We start from the raw sequence: 22,851 nt of genomic DNA on the forward strand, positions 1-22,851 counted from the left end.
GGTCAGTTACCACCCTTTACCTTGTACATGTTGGTTCAATCAAAACATCTCTATCCATCACGCTATCATCCTGACCTTTTCTTTAAGAGGGGCCAAATGTGTCTCTGTATCATCTTCAGGGAGTGTGTTTACACCATAACTTTGCATCAGCGTATTCTGATACTACACCTCTGGAACATTTATGTGAATACTTAGGCTCGGAGTCCTTGTGTTTTTGCAATACCAGCCCTGTTTCTACTGTAGGCCAAAAGCCTAATGGGAAGAAATTGTCTCATGTAAAATTGTACTCCATTTTGCTAATTTTGCTAAAATAAATTGTCGCCTTGAATTAATAAGAAGAAATTGTTTTGAGTTTATTTTTTGCTGATTGGGTTAACATCTGTTCTTAGATGGATAGAAGTTTTATGGCTGTAATTGCCTTATCTATTGTTTGGTGTGAGTAAAAAATGTATGGTAATTAACTAAGAAAGAACAACTGGGTCAGATGATCAAGAAGGGAGTGGAGGAGTCAAGAGACACCATCTTTATTATCAATCACCCGGATGGCAAATTGACAACCCTAAAGGCATACACCCCAAGGACAAGAGAAGGAGTTGAGCCATAAGGACAAGATAAGAAACAGTTGTGGATCTTCCTGGTAACAACTCAAAATAATGCTAATTAAGAGCAACCTTGAATACCTCATGATTGACAGCTCTGGTATGACACAGCAAGGTCCAGAGACTTGTATGGGAACTTATCACCATAAAAGAAAGGTGTATTGCTGTGGGACTTTGGGTTCATTCTGCATCAACATCGGAGCTTTGAATGTGTTTGACAGAAGTCCAGCTCCCCTCCCTCGTGTGCAGTTTCAGCTGGCCACTGGAACTGACCAAGCAACACTATGGACTGGTAACTATAAGACCCAGTTGCAGAACCTTTTGGTGTGTGTGCATGTATGAAAGCATATGCTGATTTTAATGCTTAAACTGTACTCTCAATAAATGTGGCATATTGCCTTACCCTCTTTTTAAAAAATTGTGTATGCTTCTTATAAGCATAACACTGCTAGGTCCTGTGAACTTCCACATAAGCATGTTTTGTAACAGGGCCTGACTGCTGCTCATACCTTGACTCTTGCTAACTTTGCTTTCTCTCAGCAGGGCCTGAATTTAGTAGCAGCCTTAGGCCTTACACCAGGCCCCTTTTACCACACCTCATGTCTTAGGCTCTCTTTCTACTACACTTTATAGTGAGCCCTAACACACACACCCCAGTCCCAGATTTTCCCCAGAAATGTATGTCTTGTACTGCCCAGTACTCTCCTGGACACTACAAAATATTTGAAGTCCAATATACCTTTAAAAGAATAATATACCATCTTATTATTTCAAATAGCTATTCAGAAACTTCAGTTTAAACACACTGTATTTAACACAGAAAACAAGTTTAACAACTACGAAGATTTTATGAGAGTACAGGTAATGTGGCTTAAAAGTCATAAATGGTTACAAAAAATAAAGATAAAATGCTTCCTAACACACACTTAAGAAATTCTTAGTTTCAAAGCAAATTTTTCTCAGCATGTGCTTCAGTAGTCTTACTCCTGAAGCACGTGCTGAGTAGAACACCTCAATCAAAGCTTAAGGGCTGTGTCATTTTGTCTTCACAGGTGCAGAGAATCCAATGAGCAGGGAGAGAAAAGGGGTGTTGGGGGGGGGGGTCTGCCCCTTTGTTTTATAGTCCTGCTCCCACTTTGAGAAGCATTCCCAGCTGGGAGCAAGACTACAGGTAATCTGTGTGAACAGGAACTCCATATTTCTTTGCTAAAATGTAGAATTTTTTTGCCCAGCCCCTTTCCTGGCAAAGAATGGTCAATTCGCAGGCAATGGTCCATCACCCTTGTTTACACTTGGGTGAGGCATCAGCTGCCCTTTGCCTCTGAGGAATTGGTTTTGGCCACTCCCCAGCTTTATATGGATAACATACTATTAGTCATGATTGCAGCTTGTGTTTACTACTTCACATATAACACTGCAGTTGTCAGATGTCTACATGTGTGTGTTCTCTCTGTGTTACACTGGCTCTGGCCAGATAGCCCATACATCAGGTTCTGATCAAACTGCCCCATCACCACAGACCTGTTTAGTAGCAAAGGCACCCAGCCAACTTTATTAATGAAGCACAGTCCTAGTATCCTGTAGACTCTACAGGACCACTACCACATGTATGCTTGTCACAATGGACCAGCTCAGTCAGTGGTGGGACTTTCCACTTCCCCTAGGCTAGCCAAAGACACTTCCTCCAAGACTCTATTTTGTACACTGATACAAACAAATTTCATATTGCCCCTCTGATATGGTCAGTAACCACCCTTTACCTTGTACATGTTGGTATGATCAAAACATCTCTATCCATCACACTGTCATCCTGACCCCATCTTTAAGAGAAGTCAGGGGGTTCTGATACCATCCTTCTGGAATGTGTTTCTGTGAATGTCCTGAGCCTAACACTTCTCAGGAATGTGAATGTTTTTGCAATATGAGCCCTGTTGACAGATTCTGTGAGCCTGCATGCAGGCAGAGCTTGACTTCTGCTCACAGCCTGTCTTTTGCAAGGTTTCACCACTGTGACACTGCACCCCATATTCATCATACTGGTATCATTATGATATGATTAAGACATAGCTATAATGCATCTTGTACAAATGTGTCATGTAAGGTGTCCATTGAAAAGTTATGATTTGCTAAATATGATTATCCTATTTGTATGCATGTATCATTTTTGTATCTGGAGGTATGAATATTGACTAGGTATCTGTATTTCAAATGTGCTTACTCTGGGTAACATCCAGAACTAGCCTTTCAGGTACAACAATGTAGAAGCTAGACAAGTGGTGATGGCTCATCAACAAAGACAATGGAGCATGGAAGAGCTCAGCCTTCTTGAGAACGCACCAGACAATCTGAGTAATGGCTGCTATGACTCAGCAAGGCAGGCAAGGGCATGTGACCAGACCACATGACACTGAGCTCCAGTTTGGTACCTAGATCTTTCCACAAACTGGGCTGTGAACTTAGCTTGAAACAAAGGGTTCCCATCACATGGAAAAACTACATAAAATGAGGAGTGACATCATCTCTGGGCCTCACTCCCCACCCAAGAGAACTCCTAGAAATATCTGAGGAACAAAGACTGAACTGGGGAAGTGCTGGTCCCAGGCTAAAGAGATTTCGAACCTGTGTATGGAAACTTGGTGGACTGCTTGTATTATCAGTCAGGGTGAGAAATTGCTAATTCAAATCCTATTTACCTAGTATAGTAGGCTTAGTTTGCAGTTTCTTGTTTATTTGTTAGATCATAGCAGATTACCTGTTTGCTATCACTTAGTCACTTTATTAACTACAGAAAAATTGTGAGTATAAAACAGATCAAAGCAGATTACTAAGCAAATAAAACAAAACACACAAACTAAGCTTGATTCACTAAAGATACAGAATACCGAATGTAGTTTCTTACCCTAAATGTTGAATTAGGCAGAATGAAGAGTTTCTGTTGCTCGAAGTCCCAGTTATTTCTTCTTGCAGACCAGAACCCTGCCTCGGTCTGGACTCTCCCCTGCCTTTCCCTTCAGGTTAGTTCCTCTGTTCCTCCAGGTACTTTCAGCAGTCCTTCTTCTTGGGAAGACAATGGAGGAAAGTCTCGATTGCCCTCCTCCCCACCCTTCCCTAAGATTTACATAAGCTAGAAATCTTTTGCTTCCCAAACTTGACACTCCTTCTCCTTGTAGTGGAAAGTTACAAGAAGTCCAAGATAATGTTTAGTATCAGGAGACAAGACCACCTGATGTAGCTGTGACACTGCTAGATCCCAGGAAGGAGAGAGATTAGTATCTTTCCAGTCTTGTTGTGTCTTTCTGATGGCCCATCAAATCTGATGGCCTATCATCTGGTGGGTATCTTCCCAATACACTCCGAGTTGTAATTGTTACATAGTTGATATTCCAACTTTAGCTAAAGAAATTATACATGCAAATACATTGGATAATCACATTCAGTAAATCATAACCTGTCCAATGATATCTTACATGAGCCATCTTGCAGAAAGGATTTCTATTATGTCATATCCATACCATAAGCATATTTTCATAAAGGATATGGAGTGTAATCTCTCAGTGCCTTGCACTAAAATTACTGCAAATGTGTGTAGGGTGTGAACACTGGGATATCGTCTGTCACAAGAGTCTGGGTCACAATTGCCTTGGGAAACAAACACATGCACCTTTTGCTTAGTTCCTAGTCACTTACTGTGGAATTCTCTCCCTGGATCATGTGATACAATATTGACCTAAACAACTGAACAACACTCTGATTGATTATCCAGTTTATTTCAGTTAGTTGTGCAATTTGGGGTGGGCTGCTGTTGACCATTTCAGATGCGAGACGTAAAAACAGTAAGTTTGGAGTATTCTCTCCTGTTTGATTAAACTGCACTTGAAGTTTCTCCATCTCATCATGGAGGGGGCACGGAAAAGCAAAAATAAAATATGAAAAGACTAACTAGAACGGGGTCCCCAACGCCCGCAGGACACTATGCTGCTGAAATGCCACCGCCGGGCACAGCCACCTGAGAATGGCCTGCCGAAATGCCATCGAGAAGCATTGCCATTTCTCGGCGGTGAGGCTTCTTTCCACTGCCACTTCTCAGCAGCATTTCGGAGGTGGGGTGTTTGCTATTCCCAACAGACTGTGGCGGGCGCCAATGTGCTATTCCCACAGAAAGGTTGGGGACCGCTGAACTAGAAATTCCAGAGCAAGTTAAAGGTGATGACTCAGAATCAAAACAAGATATTCTCCCATTATGTTCTCTTCTGACTCATTGAAACCTGCTTCACTCATTACTATTGAGTGGTATCATTTACAAAACTTCTAGCATCATCGTAACTGGAAAAAATCCCAGCCTCTCCATCTCCAAACAATCCCATCTCAATAGGAAAAATCCTAGAAAAGGCTTTCCAATAGTTGGAAACTGAGATTTGAACTCCAAATTATTATACTGCAGTTGAGATTAATTAAATTCCCCTTCCAGGTATTTGACACTTTCATCTCAGGCCCTGAATTACTATGGTTTAGGATCAAATCCAAGTGTTATTCCCACGCAGAGGGCTGATAACACTGAATCATAAGACAACAGTGAGAGGTGGAGGTATAGAAAGTGGAAAACTAATTCTACATAAATTCTGGATCAAAGAGAGAAACACTGCTGGAGTAATCCCTGCGACTCACCACTTCTTTTTCAGGTGTCACAGAGGTTGAAAAAACTTGTATTTTCCTATCCCTAATCCTGCTCCTTCTCTTTGTTATCTTTATATGTATTTAAAATGGTATAAAAACATTCAGCAGAACCCAGTGCAATGTGAAAACAACTGGGAATGAGACAATCTGTCCATAGCGAGGGAATGTGGTAACCAACAATTGCTTTGCAGTGGGAGGAAAAGTATAAATGTGATGCTCTGAATTTGTTTACACTAGGAAAAATGATGGATGTTATCTCAGGTCTTCACAAAATTTGATAGTCCATTTATAGTGGCCATGGTAATTTTTTTTTTAAATTGAAAAAAACCTTGTCTTTACATCAAGATCGCTAATTGAAGCTAGGTAAATCCTAGTGGAATCAAGGCTCAAGTACATTAAACCTCTGGAGTTGATGGACATTCTTGTTTGAGAGACACACTTCCATGACATAGAACAAAGCAGTTGATCATAAAGACTCTGGGATTCTCCCTAAGGGAAGATGTGCTACAGAAGGGAAAAGCAGACAACTCATCTAGGGGAACTGAAATATCACAGGGACACAAATGATGCCTTTAATTTCATTATGTGGGAATTAGCAAAAGGAAAACATTCTTTTCTAGACAGGGTTTGTATGGTCTCTAACTCCCTTGCAGCATCTCTAATGATAAAGAAAGGCTGAGTTCGGATATAAGAACTTGCCATATTCATAAAATTCATAGGGTCACTCTCTTGTGTGGATCCTCTGATGTCTAATAAGTTTTGAGCTCTGAGCAAAGGTTTTCCCGCACTCACAACATGCATAGGGTTTCTCCCCTGTGTGGATTCTTTGATGTTGAATAAGGGCTGAGCTCTGAGAAAAGGTTTTCCTGCACTCACAGCATTCATAGGGTTTCTCCCCTGTGTGGATTCTCTGATGTTGAATAAGAGCTGAGCTCCAAGAGAAAGTTTTCCCACATTCACAGCATCGATAGGGTTTCTCTCTGGTGTGGATTCTCTGGTGACTAATAAGGGTTGAGCTATCAGTGAAGGTTTTCCCACACTCACAGCATTCATAGGGTTTTTCCCCTGTGTGGATTCTCTGATGGCTAATAAGGTTTGAACTACCAGTGAAGGTTTTCCCGCATTCACAGCATTCATAGGGTTTCTCCCCTGTGTGGATCCGCTGATGTCTAATAAGCTGTGAGCTCTGAGCGAAGGTTTGCCCGCATTCACAGCATTCATAGGGTTTCTCCCCTGTGTGGATTCTCTGATGCTGAATAAGGTGTAAGCTCCGAGAGAAGCATTTCCCACAGTCACAGCATTCATAGGGTTTCTCCCCTGTGTGGATTCTCTGGTGACTAATAAGGGTTGAGTGATCAGTGAAGGATTTTCGACACTCACAGCATTCATAGGGTTTCTCTCCTGTGTGGATTCTCTGATGCGTAGTAAGGTTTGATCTCTGAGCGAAGGTTTTCCCACACTCACAGCATTCATAGGGTTTATCCCCTGTGTGGCTTCTCTGATGGATAATAAGGTGTGCTCGCTTACTGAACTTTTTCCCACACTCAATGCATGTTTTATTTCTTTCTCCCATGAGGATAATCTGCTGGGCCATGGTTTTCTTGTTGTCTTTCTGAGTTCCCTGATAATTAACAGATTGACCAGCTTTCTGTGTTGGCTGGTTTCTCTGCTGCTTCTCTGGCCTGTACTGATTCTCACAGGCTTTTTCCTGCTCACTACTCCTGGACACACTCCCTTTGCATCTTTGCAGTAACACCCCATGTGGTTCCACTTCCTCATCACCTTCCCGCTGAGGATCCTGCGCCATGGTCTCATTCACCATCCCATCACCTGGTGGTACAGAGAAAGAAAAACCCTCAGAAACCAGAATGGAAAAGGGGAGAACAAACCAAAAGAAGAGCTGGAGATGGGAAAAAATCAGGGACTGAATTTCCCCAAACTCTTCCCTAAATGGGAGAGAGTAGGGGATCAATTCTGCATCCAGCTCCCATCCAAACACTCAGGGAGAAGGAAGTTCAGGGAGGGAGCTACTGCCATGAGTTAGTCAGGGTGGGTAGGAAGCCATGAGCAATATTTGCCCTGAGCATAGGACACCTGCTGGGGACATTCCTGAATTCAGACAGCTCACAGGTCTTTGTTGGGAATCCCAGCTGTTTCCTTCAGGAACCGACAGTATTTGAATTGGTTTAATGATCACTCACCCGTACAGCAGCCTCTCAGAATCTCACTTTCCTCTGAGATCTGGCGAAAACGGCTCTTCCCTTTGCTCCTTCTGGGAGGTGACATCAGGTTTGGAAACTGGAAACCCTGATCAAGTGAGACAAGTGAGATAAGGTAAATTCATGGGACATTTTGTCACACACACAAAAACTTCTGTTATTTTAACCCCAGCCCATTTTCAAGCAGTAAAATCATGGGGCCAGCTCCCAGTGTTCTCAAAGGTGCAGACACTCTTCTTATGAGGGGTTCAACTGTGCCCATGCCTACTGGGAACACACAGCCAGACAGTCACGATCAAAGAGCACCTAACTCCATGTCACAGAAAGGGAAGACTCCAGGCAGAGGGTAAATCCCCCTGGAACTGCTTTTTTCTGACAGAGAGAAGCCCAGAGACAGTGCAGGAGGAGGAAAGGCACAAGGCCTGACAGCTGAGGGGAGACAGAGAGACAAAGAAGGGCACAGAGAAGGAGCTAGCCCTGCCAATCACTAGGACCTCCACGCACCATTCTCCAATTAATTTTGCCCTTCGCTGCCTCCTGGGACCCAAGGAACAGCCACTCCTTATGTTCTCCTCCCCTCCCATTATGCACAGCCCTCCTTGTTATCAGTACTCCCAAAGTCTCTGCTCCCCAACCATTTTCACCCCATAATCCCACTGTCTCAATTGTTCCATGGTCCTGATTCCCAAGAGATCCTGCCAAAAATGTGTACCATTTCTCCCTCCCGTTGCTAGCACCCCTTTTTCCTGGAGCACCCACTACCCAGCACCCATGCTCCCATTACTCTAATCAGCAGCAACCCTTCCAGATCCTTGAGTTCCATTTCTTCCAGCCCTCCACAGCATCCTAACTCCCTACAGCAGCTGTTCCATGGGATCTCCACCACTACCCCCTCCAGCACTCCTGGCTCACAGGAGCTCTTTGCCCAAAGCCTTCCTCTCCCTACTTTCTGACACACACACCACTAACCACAACCTCCCCATTATTATCATTTATGATTTCTATTATCATAATACCTAGTAGTGCAAATAATGGACCAGGATCTTCTGGACATTCTACAAACACAGAACAAAAAACTCTTTGCCCCAAAATATGAGAATCTAAGAACAAGACAAGAGAAGGATGGATACAAATAGACATGGGTTTGACAGTGATGACAATTTTCTGCAATATCCTGGACCATCATTACTGAATTAACTCAAACCTTATTGAATTAAGTTTTCAGTATCCTAGCAGTTTATTGTATTAAAAATAAGAGTGTGTATGTATTACTGTAGGATGGTCTGTAACATCTCTGGGGAGGGGACCTGGCTAACAAAAGTCCAAGAAAGTGTATGAGCTTCAAAGGACTCTTTGAAACAATGTGCTAGACAAAGTTAAGTGGCATAGATCCCTAGGAAATACACAGTGGGAGAAGGCGGCAATGTCTCACCTCCACATCAAACCTATGGAAGCTTCACCCTGAGGAGAAACCATTGCCTGCTGATCACCTGTTACATGAACGTAAGTTCTACTCCTGGGAGCATTCTGTGCCAAAAAATTAAAAATTCTGCTCACAATATTTTAGAATTCTTTATATTTTATTTGTCAAAATAACACATTATAATCACACCAGTTTCAATTATTTTGGTAATTTATTTCAAAATACCTGTCAACAAGTATTTCTGTATCAATACAGAGCACAAAAAAGATTAAGGAAATGGTTTTTGACAAAAAGATTCATTACCGGGGATATTAATATAAAACTGAGTAATAATACATTTAAACTACAATACAGAACTGTATTTCCAGCATGCCCAAAGCAGTGCAAAGGCTTGTGCGAGTCAGGGGTAACAGAGGAGAGGATGGAAGTAATTGCTGGGAAGGGGGCTGGATGTTAATCTGGAGGGTTTTTGGGGGTGGGTGGGAGAAGTATAGAACAGTTGTTGATGGGGAGGGCTGTTAGGGAGCCTCCCCAATGCAGACTCCGGCTGACCCCTAGCCTCTCTCTCATTCAGTCAGGCACATCTGCCTCTGTCCCCATGGGTCTCTGCACCCCCACTCAGCCACCCTCTCCCACACAGCCACCCTCTCCTTTACCCTAGGTGTCCCTGCACTCCCTCCCCCTTCCCCATATAGCCCCACTCAGCAACCCCATCCTCCCATCCCCACGTGTCCCTACACCCCCACTCAGCTACCCCTTCTCCTCCATTCCTATATGTCCCTGCAACCCCTCTGCCCTGTCCCCATGTGTCCCTAAACCCCTTCTCCCATTGAGACCCCACACCAATCTGTCCCTCCCCACTAGCTCTTCTGAACCTCAGTCTGACCACCCAGCAGCCCCATGTGCCCATGCTGTCCATCCCCTCATAGCCAGTGCCTCCTGACCTGGTCCCATGGTTAGGGCAGCATGATGAAACCAGCCTCTTCTCTTCCTTATCTGCAGCAGGAGCCGGTCGTGCCTGAGAGCAGCTGCTCTCTGTTCTGGCACCACAACAGACCCAGGTGGGCAAAAGGTACAACTGCAGCACATCTCTGGCAGAATGCATTTTCTGCAGAGAAAAAAAATTCTGCACAGCACATGAATTCTGCACGTCTGCAGAATTCATCCAGGAGTAAAGTTTAGAGGCCCAAACTGGACAAAAGAGTGACTCTTAGATGCATGGGCATGTTTGTTCTGAGCTAAGAATTATTAGCTTGCGACCACAGAAAAAAAACAACCTCTTGGTGGGGTTTGAAGTCTGTTCACCTGCCTCAGCCCTTGGTGGGGCTGGGGTGATCTCTGGTAAGCTTATTAGCATGCATATAGGTTCTATAATTCTTTTTAAAATATTTGTTCTGTAATCTTTTAACTTGAGAATCATTGTTTGCTGGGAAATGGCTGTGTGGTAAGTTAAGCAAGGGCAGTTACACTGTTCATAGCCTCTGAGGAAGAAAGGCAAAGCAGGCCTGCTGAGGGGATCTGCCTTGCTGGGAAATTCACAGGATAGGCAGGGAGCTGTACAGCCTGGATATACATCTCTCTCCCTCCTGACTGCTGTGGGTTTCTACCCAATAGAGGTACCGGCTGGGCAGCCTGAGAGGACAGCCTTGCTGGACTATAGAGGGGGAATACAGGTCCAATGAATACAGGACCTGAATAGTGACGGGGGAGCACAAGGAAACAATAAGACAGAATTTGTCACCCTGATAAACGGTGGGCTCATCTCAACAGCAGCCTAACCATTGTCATATGTTTGAAGGCTTCATGGAACAGGGGAGTTGTACGGAGGGATGGGAAGGATGATAATGAGATAGGTCTGGGGATGCTTATGGGGAGTTCCTCCAAAAAGCAAGAAGCAGCATGAAGAAAGCACAGAACCATAGAAATGTCGGGCTGGAAGGGAGCTCAAGAAGTCATCAAGTCCAGACCCATGTACTATGACAGGACCCAGTAAACCTAGACCATCCCGCACAAACATTTATTTGTCCAATCTGTTTTTTAAAATTTTCAATTATTATTAGCCTTATTAAAATAAAGCTATGTCACATCTACTGCTTCCCCCCCATCCACTAGGCCAGTAACCCATTCAAAGACTGAAGTTAGGTTGGGTTGGCATGATTTCTTCTTGACAAATCCATGTTGACTATAACTTATGACACTATTATTCTCTAGATGCTAACAAACTAATTTTTTAATAATTTGTTTCAGAATCCTTCCAGGTATTGAAGTAAGGGTGGACTAGTCACAAAGTCCTTTTTGTTCCTGTTTTTAAAGACAGGTACTAAGTTTTCCTCCTCCGGGAGTACTTAGAGATAATTGCTAACAATTCCCAGATTGCTTCAGCAAGTTTCTTAAGTATCCTAAGATGAATTTCATCACGTCTGATAAGTTGAATGTATTCAAGTCATCTAAATATTCTTTAATCTGTTCTTTCCCTATTTTGGCTTGTCTTCCTTCCTCTTCATTGTTAATATTAATTGTGTTAAGTATCTGCTCACCATTTACCTTTTTAGTAAAGATGGAAGCAAAACAGGAATGAAATACCTGAGCTTTCTTGATGTTATTAGTTTTTCTTCCCTGCTAAGCAGAGGAGCTACACCTTCCTCCGTCTTTCTCTAGCTCAGTGGTTCTCAAACTTTTGTACTGGTGACCCCTTTCACATAGCAAGCCTCTGACAGCGACCCCGCCTTATAAATTAAAAACACTTTTTAATATATTTAACACCATTATAAATGCTGGAGGCAACGTGGGGTTTAGGGTGAAGGCTGACAGCTCGTGACTTCCCTGTAATAACTTTGTGACCCCCCCTAAAGTGTCCCGACCCCCAGTTTGAGAACCCCTGCTCTAGCTCCTAATGTATTTATAAAACCTTTTCTTGTTGCCTTTTCTATCCCTTGCTAGTTCCTTACCCTTTCTGATTTGTCCCTACATGTTTGTGCCCTCCTCCTATACTCGTCCCCACAATTTGTCCATGTTTCTATTTTTTGTAGGGTTCCATTTTGATATTCAGGTCATTAAAACACTCCTGTGGTACTATCTTGGCCTCTTACTATTCTCCCTTTCTTTCCTTCTGTAACAAGGCTGGTTCTGGTGGGACCCAACTGAGAGTGCCAATTCAGGACAAATTGCATAAAGCAGGGCAGTTACAGCCCAAGGCTGGGGTTTCTATGCACACCAAGGCAAACCAAACCAGCCAAACCAGAGAAGACTTTGGTTTTACCCCACTGGCTAACCACAAGTAACACAAGCAATTCCCTTAGACACTCCAGTTTCCCAGTATCACCACCAGTGCCCCTCATTATGGGGACAAATGGTTATGAAAATCAATACCCCAGAAAAAGAAAAAAGGTTCTCTCAATCCCAAAGGACCAAGCCCCAGACCCAGGTCAATATACAAATCAGATCTTACCCACAAATCACGCTGTTGCCAATCCTTTAAAATCTAAAAGTTTATTCATAAAAGGAAAGAAATATAGATGAGAGCTAGAATTGGTTAAATGGAATTAATTACACACAGTAAAGGCAAGTTCTTGGTTCAGGCTTGCAGCAGTGATAGAATAAACTGCAGGTTCAAATAAAGTCTCTGGAGTATATCCACAGCTGGGATGGGTCGTTCAGTCCTTTGTTCAAAGCTTCAGTGTAGCAAAGTTCTTCCAGAGGTAGGAAGCAGATTGAAGACAAGATGGAGAAGCTACAGCAGCTTTTTATACTCTCTTGCCAGGTGGTCTGTCTGTCTTTGTTCCAAAGACAAGCTGCCCATCACAGGGCCTGGAAAAACCTCAGAGTTCTGTCCCTAGGCATGTCCCTGCATACCTTGCTGAGTCCCAAGGCATGTCTGCCTTCTCTTAATGGGTCAGTTGTATAGCTGATGATCCTTAACGGGCCATCAAGCAGGCTAGGCAGAGCTGACACCAATTTATCTGGCGTGTCCCCCAGAAGCATAGCACAGGTTTGAACTACAGACAGTATAGAGCCAATATTCATAACTTCAACTACAAAATTATACGCACATATAGACAGCATAATCATAATCAGCAAATCATCACCTTGTCTTAGACACCTCATTTGACCCCCTTTATATAAAGATTTGGTGCCACTACAGGACTTTGGTTGCAACAATGATCTATACGGTCCTAGATTATGTCAATAACGGCACACCTTCATATCAGGTTAGTTTGCAGTTATGCCGTGTTTCCTTGACAAACTGTCAGCTCTCCTGTACTCATTTTTCCCTTAGATTTTCTTCCCATGACTGTAGTTACCAGTTCTCTTAGTTTGTTGAAGTCTGAAGTCCTTATTCTGCTGCTCTCACTTTTTTTTCCCCTCAGAATCACAAAAATTTATCATTTCATGTTCACTTTCACCCAATTGCCTTCCACCTTCAGATTCGCTGCCAATTCCTTCATCTTGGCTATAAACAAATCTGAAATGGCTATCCTTCTGGTTACTTCTGCCATTTTTTGGAATAAAAGGGTTGTCCCCAAATCACTCCAAGAACTTATTGGACATTTTGTGTTTTGCTGTATTACTTGTCCAACAGATGTTGGGGTAGTTAAAATCAGACATGGCTACTAGGTCTTGTCTTTTGATAGTTCTTTTATTTGCTCTAGAAATGCCTTGTCCACATTCTCTTCCTGATATCATGATCTATAGTAGACTCTGACCAGGAGCTCACCCCTATTTTTTTCTCCTGTTATCTTTATCTAATGAACTTCATTTGGTCTGCCTCCCACTTTGTTCTGGACCTGAGAACAAGAATATATATATTTTTGATCTAGAATGCAACATCTCCTCCCTTTTTACCCTGCTTGTCCTGCCTGAACAAGCTAGACTCCTCTATACCAATATTCCAGTTATGAGACTTGTTCAACCAAATCTTTGTGATGCTAATTAAGTCATAATTTAGGTTATGTATTAATTCTTCCATCTTTTCCTCCTTCTTCCCCATACTCCTTGCATTTGTGTACAGATAACCAAGATGTTGAGCAGATTTCCCCATTGATTTTCCTCTTGTTGCTCCTTTGACTTTACTGTAATTTTCCTGTCCATGAAAAGGCTTGTCTGAAAACTTAGCATGATGGGCTGATCAAAAGTGGGATGAGAATGAGAGGTGACTGTGGCATTATCAGATTAAAATATGACCAAAATCATTGTTGCCTCCACTGTTATATAATTGTAACAAATCCTATAAAAAGTATGTCAAGTAAGATGTCATTAGAAAAGTTATAATTTGCTGAATATGATCCTGCTATTTGTATACATGTATCATTTTTGTATCTGAAGTTATTAATATTAACTGTGTACCTGTATTTCAAATGTTTGCTCATGTGGTAACACCCACAAGGTATTTAGCCTGCACATCCTGAAGGGACTATTCATGTTAAATGGCCCATCCAGGAACTCAAAATGGACCATGGGATGTGCCTATCTATACTTAAAGGACTTTCCTGTGAACATTCTAACTAGAGTATGGGTGATGGCCTGTCCTATGACTAAGCAAAGCATGCATAGACATGTGACTTGCTCATGTGACTCCAAACACCATCTTGTTACCTGTAATTTTCCTCAATGAGAACAATGAGTTTCACTTCACTTGGCAAAAGCTATAAAAAGGACCTGGAAATATCTCCATTTGGCCTCTTTCCTGCTCAAACCTCTGCACTATGGACTTATACTAATGGGAGCATTCTAACCAAGGGTCTCAGGCCCTTCCAATGATTTGAAAGCAACCAGAGACTTAACAAGCCAGAAGTTTATTCCATCACTGCTACAAGCCTCATTTAAGAACTTTGCATTTATTGTATGTATTTGATTCCTTTAACCAATTTTAACTCTCACGTGCCTTTCTTTTTATAAATAAACCTTTAGATATTGGATACTAAAGGATTGGCAATAGCATGATTATTGGGTAAGATCTGAGTTATATATTGACCTTGGTATGTGACTGGTCCTTTGGGATCAGAAGAAAGATGAAACTGGTTTTAAATAACCACTCCTCATTAAGTCTAGCATCTGGGTGTTGAATCCAGGACTGGAATACCTAAGGAGGCTGCATTTCTGACTTCTTGTTAGCCAGTGTGGTGAGACAGAAGTTTACTTTTGTTGCTGGATTGGTATATCTCATGGAAGAATAACCACCAGTTTTGGGGTGTGTCTGCACTTTTTCCCAGCAGCTTGTCCTGAATTTGGTATTCTATGTTGTGATGCACGGAGACAGTGACATGTAAGGTAGTGATAGGCCATGAAAGACCTCGACAGTGAAGATAAGCGGCTTACACTTGATATGATGGAGATGGGGGATACAGGCTCTCCTGGCTCCACTCCTGTTAGAGTATGTCTGCACAACATCAGCCGGGGTCCACACACTTGTTGTAGGCATGGCCGGCCGAGGTTGGTCACTCTCCGGGCCGGCGGGGAACCAGACCGCCTCGCTACTTCTGTCAGGTGTGTCAGGGAATTAGCCTGTCTGAGCAAAGAGTTCAATAGCAAGGCCCAGGCTCTGAGTCAGGGCAGGGCAACAAACAGTCAGTAGCTCAGGGCCCTCAGGCAGGGGCTGAGCAAAGGCAGAGCTCAATAGCAAACCCAGGCTTCTGGCTCCTAGTAGCCTGGGAGAGGGGGAGACTGCCACCTGCAAGGTGGGTGGCAGGGGGGACGCAGGCCCTCTCACTCCCCTGCATCCCAGCCCGGGGCCCTAGCAGCAGCAGAAGACCCGCTGCTGGGTCAGTGGGGATCCTGGCCTCAACATACTGACATTGGCTCTGGCAGTGTTGCAGCCTGACTACGGTCGGCTGCCCCAGGCTACTTCCTACCTCTCCCTCTAAAGGTACCTTGGTCTGGCCGGCATCCTCCAAGGTCACACACCATGGGCTCCTCAGGTAACTGGCACTCGGTTGGCTTGGAGGCTCCTCGGGGTAACTAGTGAACAGCAAGCTTGGCAGCATCTCTGGGCTCGGGCTAGCATCAGGCATTGGCTGGTCTGACCAGTCCTCGGGTTGGCCGTCGTGGTCTCATGGCTGGGAGCTCTGCCACAGGCGTCTGGCCTCTCCGGTGGCTGTGTTTCAACTGAGCTCTGGGGTGGGGCTTTTATACTTCCGGTCCTACACCTTGACCTCTGAGGGGCGGGTGCAGGGTTTGCTGGCTCTGCCCACTTTGGCATCCAGAGAGGCTCGTCCCTCTCCGGGGTGGCGGGAAACCAGACCACCTCGCTACACTTGTGTTAATGATGCTCAGGCTAGCACATTAAAAATAGCTGTGTAGACATTGCAGCTCAGACTGGAGGCTCAGGCTCCCAAGCCTACCCCTGGTTTGAGAGACCAAGCTCAGCCCAACATCTACACAGTTACAAAAAGCCCACGAGCACAAGTGTGCAGACCCAGGCTGGGAGGATCTCTCCCAGAGGCAGTGTAGACATACCCATCATGTGCTACTTAGAGTAGTGGAGCTGTGGGGATCAGCCTTGGTAAAAGCAGAGCCTGAGACAGACCTTCTGGAGACAGTACCCCTTTGTGTCATGATGGCACTTCAGTGAATCCAAATGATTTGAGACTCCTCCTAAACACCATCTCCTCTGGGGTGCTGAAGCCATAAAAAATGGTTACCTAGCTTTCGTAACTATTGTTCTTCAAGATGAATTGCTCATGTCCATTCCATTTTAGGTGTGCATGGTTGGAGATTATTGCCTTAGTGGTACCTGTAGAGTCAGCTGTAGTGCCCTCTGGAGTGCCGCACTCATGCAGCGGAATCAGGCGCAATCAGCCCTATGCCCTCTGAGTTCCTTCTTGCCGACAACTCCGACAGAGGGGCAGGAGGGAGGGTAATGGAATGGACATGAGGTACATATCTCGAAGAACAGTTATGAAAGGTAGGTAACCATTTTTCTTCTTTGAGTGCTTATTCAGATCGATTCCACTCTTGGTGACTCATGAGAAGTATCCTCAGAGGCAGGCTTGGAGTTCACAGTCTTGCAGCTTTCAGTATTGCCCTGCCACGCTTGCTGGGTAAGAGCGTAATGAAATGCAAACATGTAGACATACAACCAGGTTGCAGCTAGACAGATTTCTTGGATCAGCACATGCGCCAGGAAGGCTGCTGATGACACCTGTGCCCTAGTAGAGTGAGCTATCATGATAGTCGGCAGGGGCATCTTTGCCAGTTCATAAGATTAGTGGATGCAGGCCGTGATCCAAGACAAGATTCTCTGGGCAGACACTGGGCAACCCTTCATCCTGTCTGTTACAGCAACCAACAACTGCGTTGACTTTCAGAACTGCTTTGTTCTATCTATGTAGAAGGCCTGAGCCCATCTGACGTCCAGGGTATGCAGCCTGCATTCCTCATCCATCGCATGAGGCTTTGGACAAAAGACCGGTAAGTATATGTCTTGACCAGTATGAAACCGGGAGATGACCTTGGGCAGAAAAGCTGGGTGCGGATGCAGCTGGACCTTGTCTTTATAGAAGACTGTATAAGCTGCCTCCCACGTGAGCATGCTGATCTTAGACACCCTACGGGCCAAAGTTATAGCAACCAAGAAGACCACCTTCCAGGAGAGAACCAGGAGTGAGCAGGAAGCAAAAGGTTCAAAAGCGGACCCATGAGCCTTGACAGCACAAGATTCAGGTCCCAAGGGGAGACCGGATCCCAGACATGAGGGTAGAGGTGCTCCAAACTTTTCAAGAACTGTGCCATCATGGTATGGGCGAAGACCGTCCTGCTTTGAAATGGAGGGTGGAACGATAAAATGGCCACCAGGTGTACCCTGAACAAAAGATAGCGACAGACCCTGGAGCTTAAGATGCAGCAAAAAGTCCAGGATGTGCTGCAGTGAGGCCTCTTCAGCAAAAATGTGTTGATCAAGACCCAACACGTGAACCGCTTCCACTTTGCCACGTAGGTAGCCATGGTGGAGGGTTTCCTGCTGCCCAGCGGGACCTGCTAGACACCAGCAGAGCACTCCCATTCATCCGTACTTAACCACACAGAAGCCAAGCTTTCAGGTGCAGTGTTGCCAGGTACAGATGCAGCAGATTGCCATGGTTCTGGGACAGCAGATCTAGCTGAAGAGGCAGTTGCAGCGGGATGGCTGCCAAAAGAGTCAACAGCATGCCAAAACAGTGTTGGCAAGGCTATGCGGGGGATACGAGGATGACATTCACTTTGTCTTGCCTCCTCTTTAGCAGGACCTTGTGGATTAAAGGCACCAACGTGAAGGCATACATCAGCGCTCCTGACCACTGAATCGAGACGGCGTCTCACAGGGAGCTTTTATCCCTTCCCTGCAGGGAACAGAACACGTGGTACTTTCTGTTCTGCCTGGATGCAAACAGGTCCACCTGCAGCATCCCCCACCTGTGGGGGATTAGGTTGTCCACCTCTGGATGGAGTGACCATTCATGGTGAGATGAGAAGGTCCTGCTGAGGTGATCTGCCAGGACTTTCTTGGTTCCAGGCAGGTGGGCGGCTACCAGATGAATGGCACGCCACACACAAAAGTCCCAGAGGCTGAGTGTCTCCCAACAAAGGGCTGAAGACCTGGCACTTCCCTGCCTGTTGATGTAATATATTGCAATGGTATTGTCCATCAGGACCTGCATGTCCGAGACCAGGATGAGTGACGGGGACAGGGTGATTAAGGGAACTCCTTGCAGCACCAATTTGGGATCCAGTCACCAGTCCAGGGATAAGAGGATGTGGCTCGGCACCATGACCACTCGGTCCAGGGCATGCCTGCTGGGGATATAGACTGAGGCCAGCCACGCTTGCAGAGGCCACAGATGAAATAGAGTATGGCTGACCACGTAAGTGCATGTGGCCATGTGGCCCATAGAATCATAGAATATCAGGGTTGGAAGGGACCCCAGAAGGTCATCTAGTCCAACCCCCTGCTCGAAGCAGGACCAATTCCCAGTTAAATCATCCCAGCCAGGGCTTTGTCAAGCCTGACCTTAAAAACCTCTAAGGAAGGAGATTCTACCACCTCCCTAGGTAACGCATTCCAGTGTTTCACCACCCTCTTAGTGAAAAAGTTTTTCCTAATATCCAATCTAAACCTCCCCCACTGCAACTTGAGACCATTACTCCTCGTTCTGTCATCTGCTACCATTGAGAACAGTCTAGAGCCATCCTCTTTGGAACCCCCTTTCAGGTAGTTGAAAGCAGCTATCAAATCCCCCCTCATTCTTCTCTTCTGCAGGCTAAACAATCCCAGCTCCCTCAGCCTCTCCTCATAATTCATGTGTTCCAGACCCCTAATCATTTTTGTTGCCCTTCGCTGGACTCTCTCCAATTTATCCACATCCTTCTTGAAGTGTGGGGTCCAAAACTGGACACAGTACTCCAGATGAGGCCTCACCAATGTCGAATAGAGGGGAACGATCACGTCCCTCGATCTGCTCGCTATGCCCCTACTTATACATCCCAAAATGCCATTGGCCTTCTTGGCACCAAGGGCACACTGCTGACTCATATCCAGCTTCTCGTCCACTGTCACCCCTAGGTCCTTTTCCGCAGAACTGCTGCTGAGCCATTCGGTCCCTAGTCTGTAGCTGTGCATTGGGTTCTTCCGTCCTAAGTGCAGGACCCTGCACTTATCCTTATTGAACCTCATCAGATTCCTTTTGGCCCAATCTTCCAATTGGTCTAGGTCCTTCTGTATCCTATCCCTCCCCTCCAGCGTATCTACCACTCCTCCCAGTTTAGTATCATCTGCAAATTTGCTGAGAGTGCAATCCACACCATCCTCCAGATCATTTATGAAGATATTGAATAAAACCGGCCCCAGGACTGACCCTTGGGGCACTCCACTTGATACCGGCTGCCAACTAGACATGGAGCCATTGATCACTACCCGTTGAGCCCAACAATCTAGCCAGCTTTCTACCCACCTTATAGTGCATTCATCCAGCCCATACTTCCTTAACTTGCTGACAAGAATACTTTGGGAGACCGTGTCAAAAGCTTTGCTAAAGTCAAGAAACAATACATCCACTGCTTTCCCTTCATCCACAGAACCAGTAATCTCATCATAAAAGGCGATTAGATTAGTCAGGCATGACCTTCCCTTGGTGAATCCATGCTGGCTGTTCCTGATCACTTTCCTCTCATGCAAGTGCTTCAGGATTGATTCTTTGAGGACCTGCTCCATGATTTTTCCAGGGACTGAGGTGAGGCTGACTGGCCTGTAGTTCCCAGGATCTTCCTTCTTCCCTTTTTTAAAGATTGGCACTACATTAGCCTTTTTCCAGTCATCCGGGACTTCCCCGGTTCGCCACGAGTTTTCAAAGATAATGGCCAGTGGCTCTGCAATCACAGCCGCCATCAGTCACAGACATGTATTGGCCATGGTGAGCAGATGGTTCTTTATGTGGGAAATCAGGTCCAACATGGCCCAAAAATGCACCTCCAGAAGGCAGGCCCTGGCCCACAAGGAATCAAGAACTGCTCCAATAAATTCTATGCATTGGATTGGCATCAACATGACTTTTCTGTTTTTATTAGCAGGCCCAGGTCACTGCAGGTGGAGCACACCAGATTGAGGCTCCTTTGCACAAGTCCTGGAGACTTGCCTTTGATGAGCCAGTCGTTGAGACACGGGAAGATCTGGGCTGCTTGACGTGTCAGGTAAGCTGCCACTGGCATCACACCGAAGGGCAGCACTGTGAACTGGAAGTGGCGCCTGGCCACCATGAAACATAGGAAATGCCTGTGTCCCAGGAATATGTGGACATGAAAATCTACATATCCACGCATATGTCTAAGACCTTTTATCTAGACCAACAGACAATGGAAGAATGACATATGGGGGTTTTCAATTTGTACCCACAGACTTAACAGGTACACCACAAGGAAACTTATGTGCAAATATACATGTCATCAATACACACAAACATACTAGCCTATGGAGTAAGCATACCCTAACATTTTGTGGGTGAGGAATGAAATTTGGGCATAGAAGGAAAGATTTCCAGCATTTGTGCCCTATAAAAGAGGTAACCCACCTCACTAGGGTATTCTTTTTCTATTCCTCTTCCATCTCCTATCTACTATTAGTAGGCTACTCTTGTTCTTCTTAAACTTTAAGTTTCAAGGGAACTAGGCTAAGCCTGGTTTCCCTAAGTTTTATTCTTAGTTTGTTCATTAGGTTCTGATTTTAAGTTTGTCAAGTAAACCCTAAGTTAGTTTTGATAGATCTTAGTATTAGTTTTTCTAAGCAAGGCATCCATCACTCAAGAACTGAGAAACCTGAACCACAAGGCTGGTCCTGTATCTGTTACAACCAGGTTATCAAGGAAGGGTGTGAGTATATTAACCAAAGCTTTGTTGCATATAATACGATATTATCATATGTATCTTTTGAATAGCAGTAATGCAATTGTAACTTTGTAACTCTGAGTATTTTACCATTTACTATTATTAATTTTAATAAAAAGTCTTTAAGGCTCTATCTGCCTCAGTGTGAGCTTCCTGTCATACCTCCGAGGGTCCTTTGTTAATTCTGTGGAGCCTGATTCGGGACAAGAACTTTTATCTTCTCAACAGACTGGCAAGTCTAAACCCCATAATATTAATAATTAATTATTAATATTATTAATTAAATTAAAATAACATTAATTTAAATTGATGAATTAAATTAATATTAGTACACCCTAAATCAGGTTACAAAACCCAGGAGACTGCAGAATGCCCCACCTGGGACAAAGTTCCTGCTGGGACCCTAACGACTAACTAACGAACACTTTACTACTAAACTACTTAACCACTATTGTATACAAACTATGGACAAAGGCCTTAAGACACAAAGTTCATAAAAGGAAAAAAATGCTAGCTCTTGCTAAGCAAGGAAGGCACTCCAACTAATCACCACGGGTGGTAAGAAAGAACTGAGAGGCCATAGAGCCAGCAGCACCTGATAGACCGCTGCATGAGTGTGGCCCTCCAGAGGGCATGACAGACGACCCTACGGGTACCGCTAAGGCAAAAATCTCTGACGACCATGCATGTGGGCACGCACACACCTAGAAAGGAATCGACATGAGCAAGCTCTCGAAGAACACAGGATTTACAGATCCCATGGTTAGTTTGGTAAAGCAAAACTGAACTCCGAATTCATTTTGGCAGTCATCTGCCCAGCTTTTCCAAAGCCTCCTGGACTTCATTTCCTTCCCTCTCAGTCTCCTTGTCTAACTCTTTTTGCCCTTTGTCATAAATATAAAGGGAAGGGTAACCACCTTTCTGTCCACAGTGCTATAAAATCCCTCCTGGTCAGAGGAAAACCCTTTCACCTGTAAAGGGTTAAGAAGATAAGATAACCTCGCTGGCACCTGACCAAAATGACCAATGAGGAGACAAGATACTTTCAAAGCTGGAGGGGGGGGGGGAAGGGTCTGTCTGTCTGGGTGATGCTTTTGCTGGGAACAGATCAGGAATGCAGCTTAGAACTCCTGTAAAAAGTTAGTAAGTAATCTAGCTAGAAATGTGTTAGATTTCCTTTTGTTTAATGGCTGGTAAAATAGCTGTGCTGAATGGCATGTATATTCCTGTTTGTGTGTCTTTTTGTAATTTAAGGTTTTGCCTAGAGCGATTCTCTATGTTTTGAATCCAATTACCCTGTAAGGTATTTACCATCCTGATTTTTACAGAGGTGATTCTTTTACCTTTTCTTAATAAAATTCTTCTTTTAAGAACCTGATTGATTTTTCATTGTTCTTAAGATCCAAGGGTTTGGGTCTGTGTTCACCTGTACAAATTGGTGAGGATTTTTATCAAGCCTTCCCCAGGAAAGGGGGTGAAGGGCTTGGGGGAATATTTTGGGGGAAGACATCTCCAAGTGGGCTCTTTCCCTGTTCTTTGTTTAACACACTTGGTGGTGGCAGCATAGGGTTCAAGGACAAGGCAAAGT

General features: G+C 44.5%; 1 protein-coding gene across 3 annotated transcripts in view; it reads right to left on the reverse strand.

Annotated features, from left to right (window-relative positions):
• Positions 1 to 496: 496 nt before the first annotated feature.
• The window catches only part of LOC311511319 (uncharacterized protein), a 37,318-nt gene continuing 14,963 nt past the window's right edge, over positions 497 to 22,851 (reverse strand). For all 3 annotated transcript variants that reach the window (XM_084611804.1, XM_084611802.1, XM_084611803.1), the window contains 2 exons: positions 7,475 to 7,580; positions 497 to 7,103 (listed from right to left, as the gene is read on the reverse strand). In XM_084611804.1, coding sequence (XP_084467930.1) covers positions 5,995 to 7,103; positions 7,475 to 7,559 — 1,194 coding nt within the window. In that variant the 5' untranslated portion in view covers positions 7,560 to 7,580 and the 3' untranslated portion in view covers positions 497 to 5,994. The remainder of the gene's footprint in view (positions 7,104 to 7,474; positions 7,581 to 22,851) is intronic.

The sequence above is a fragment of the Lepidochelys olivacea genome (genome assembly GCF_965140295.1).
Source record: "Lepidochelys olivacea isolate rLepOli2 genome assembly, chromosome: 22".
NCBI classification, from domain to species: Eukaryota; Metazoa; Chordata; order Testudines; family Cheloniidae; genus Lepidochelys; species Lepidochelys olivacea.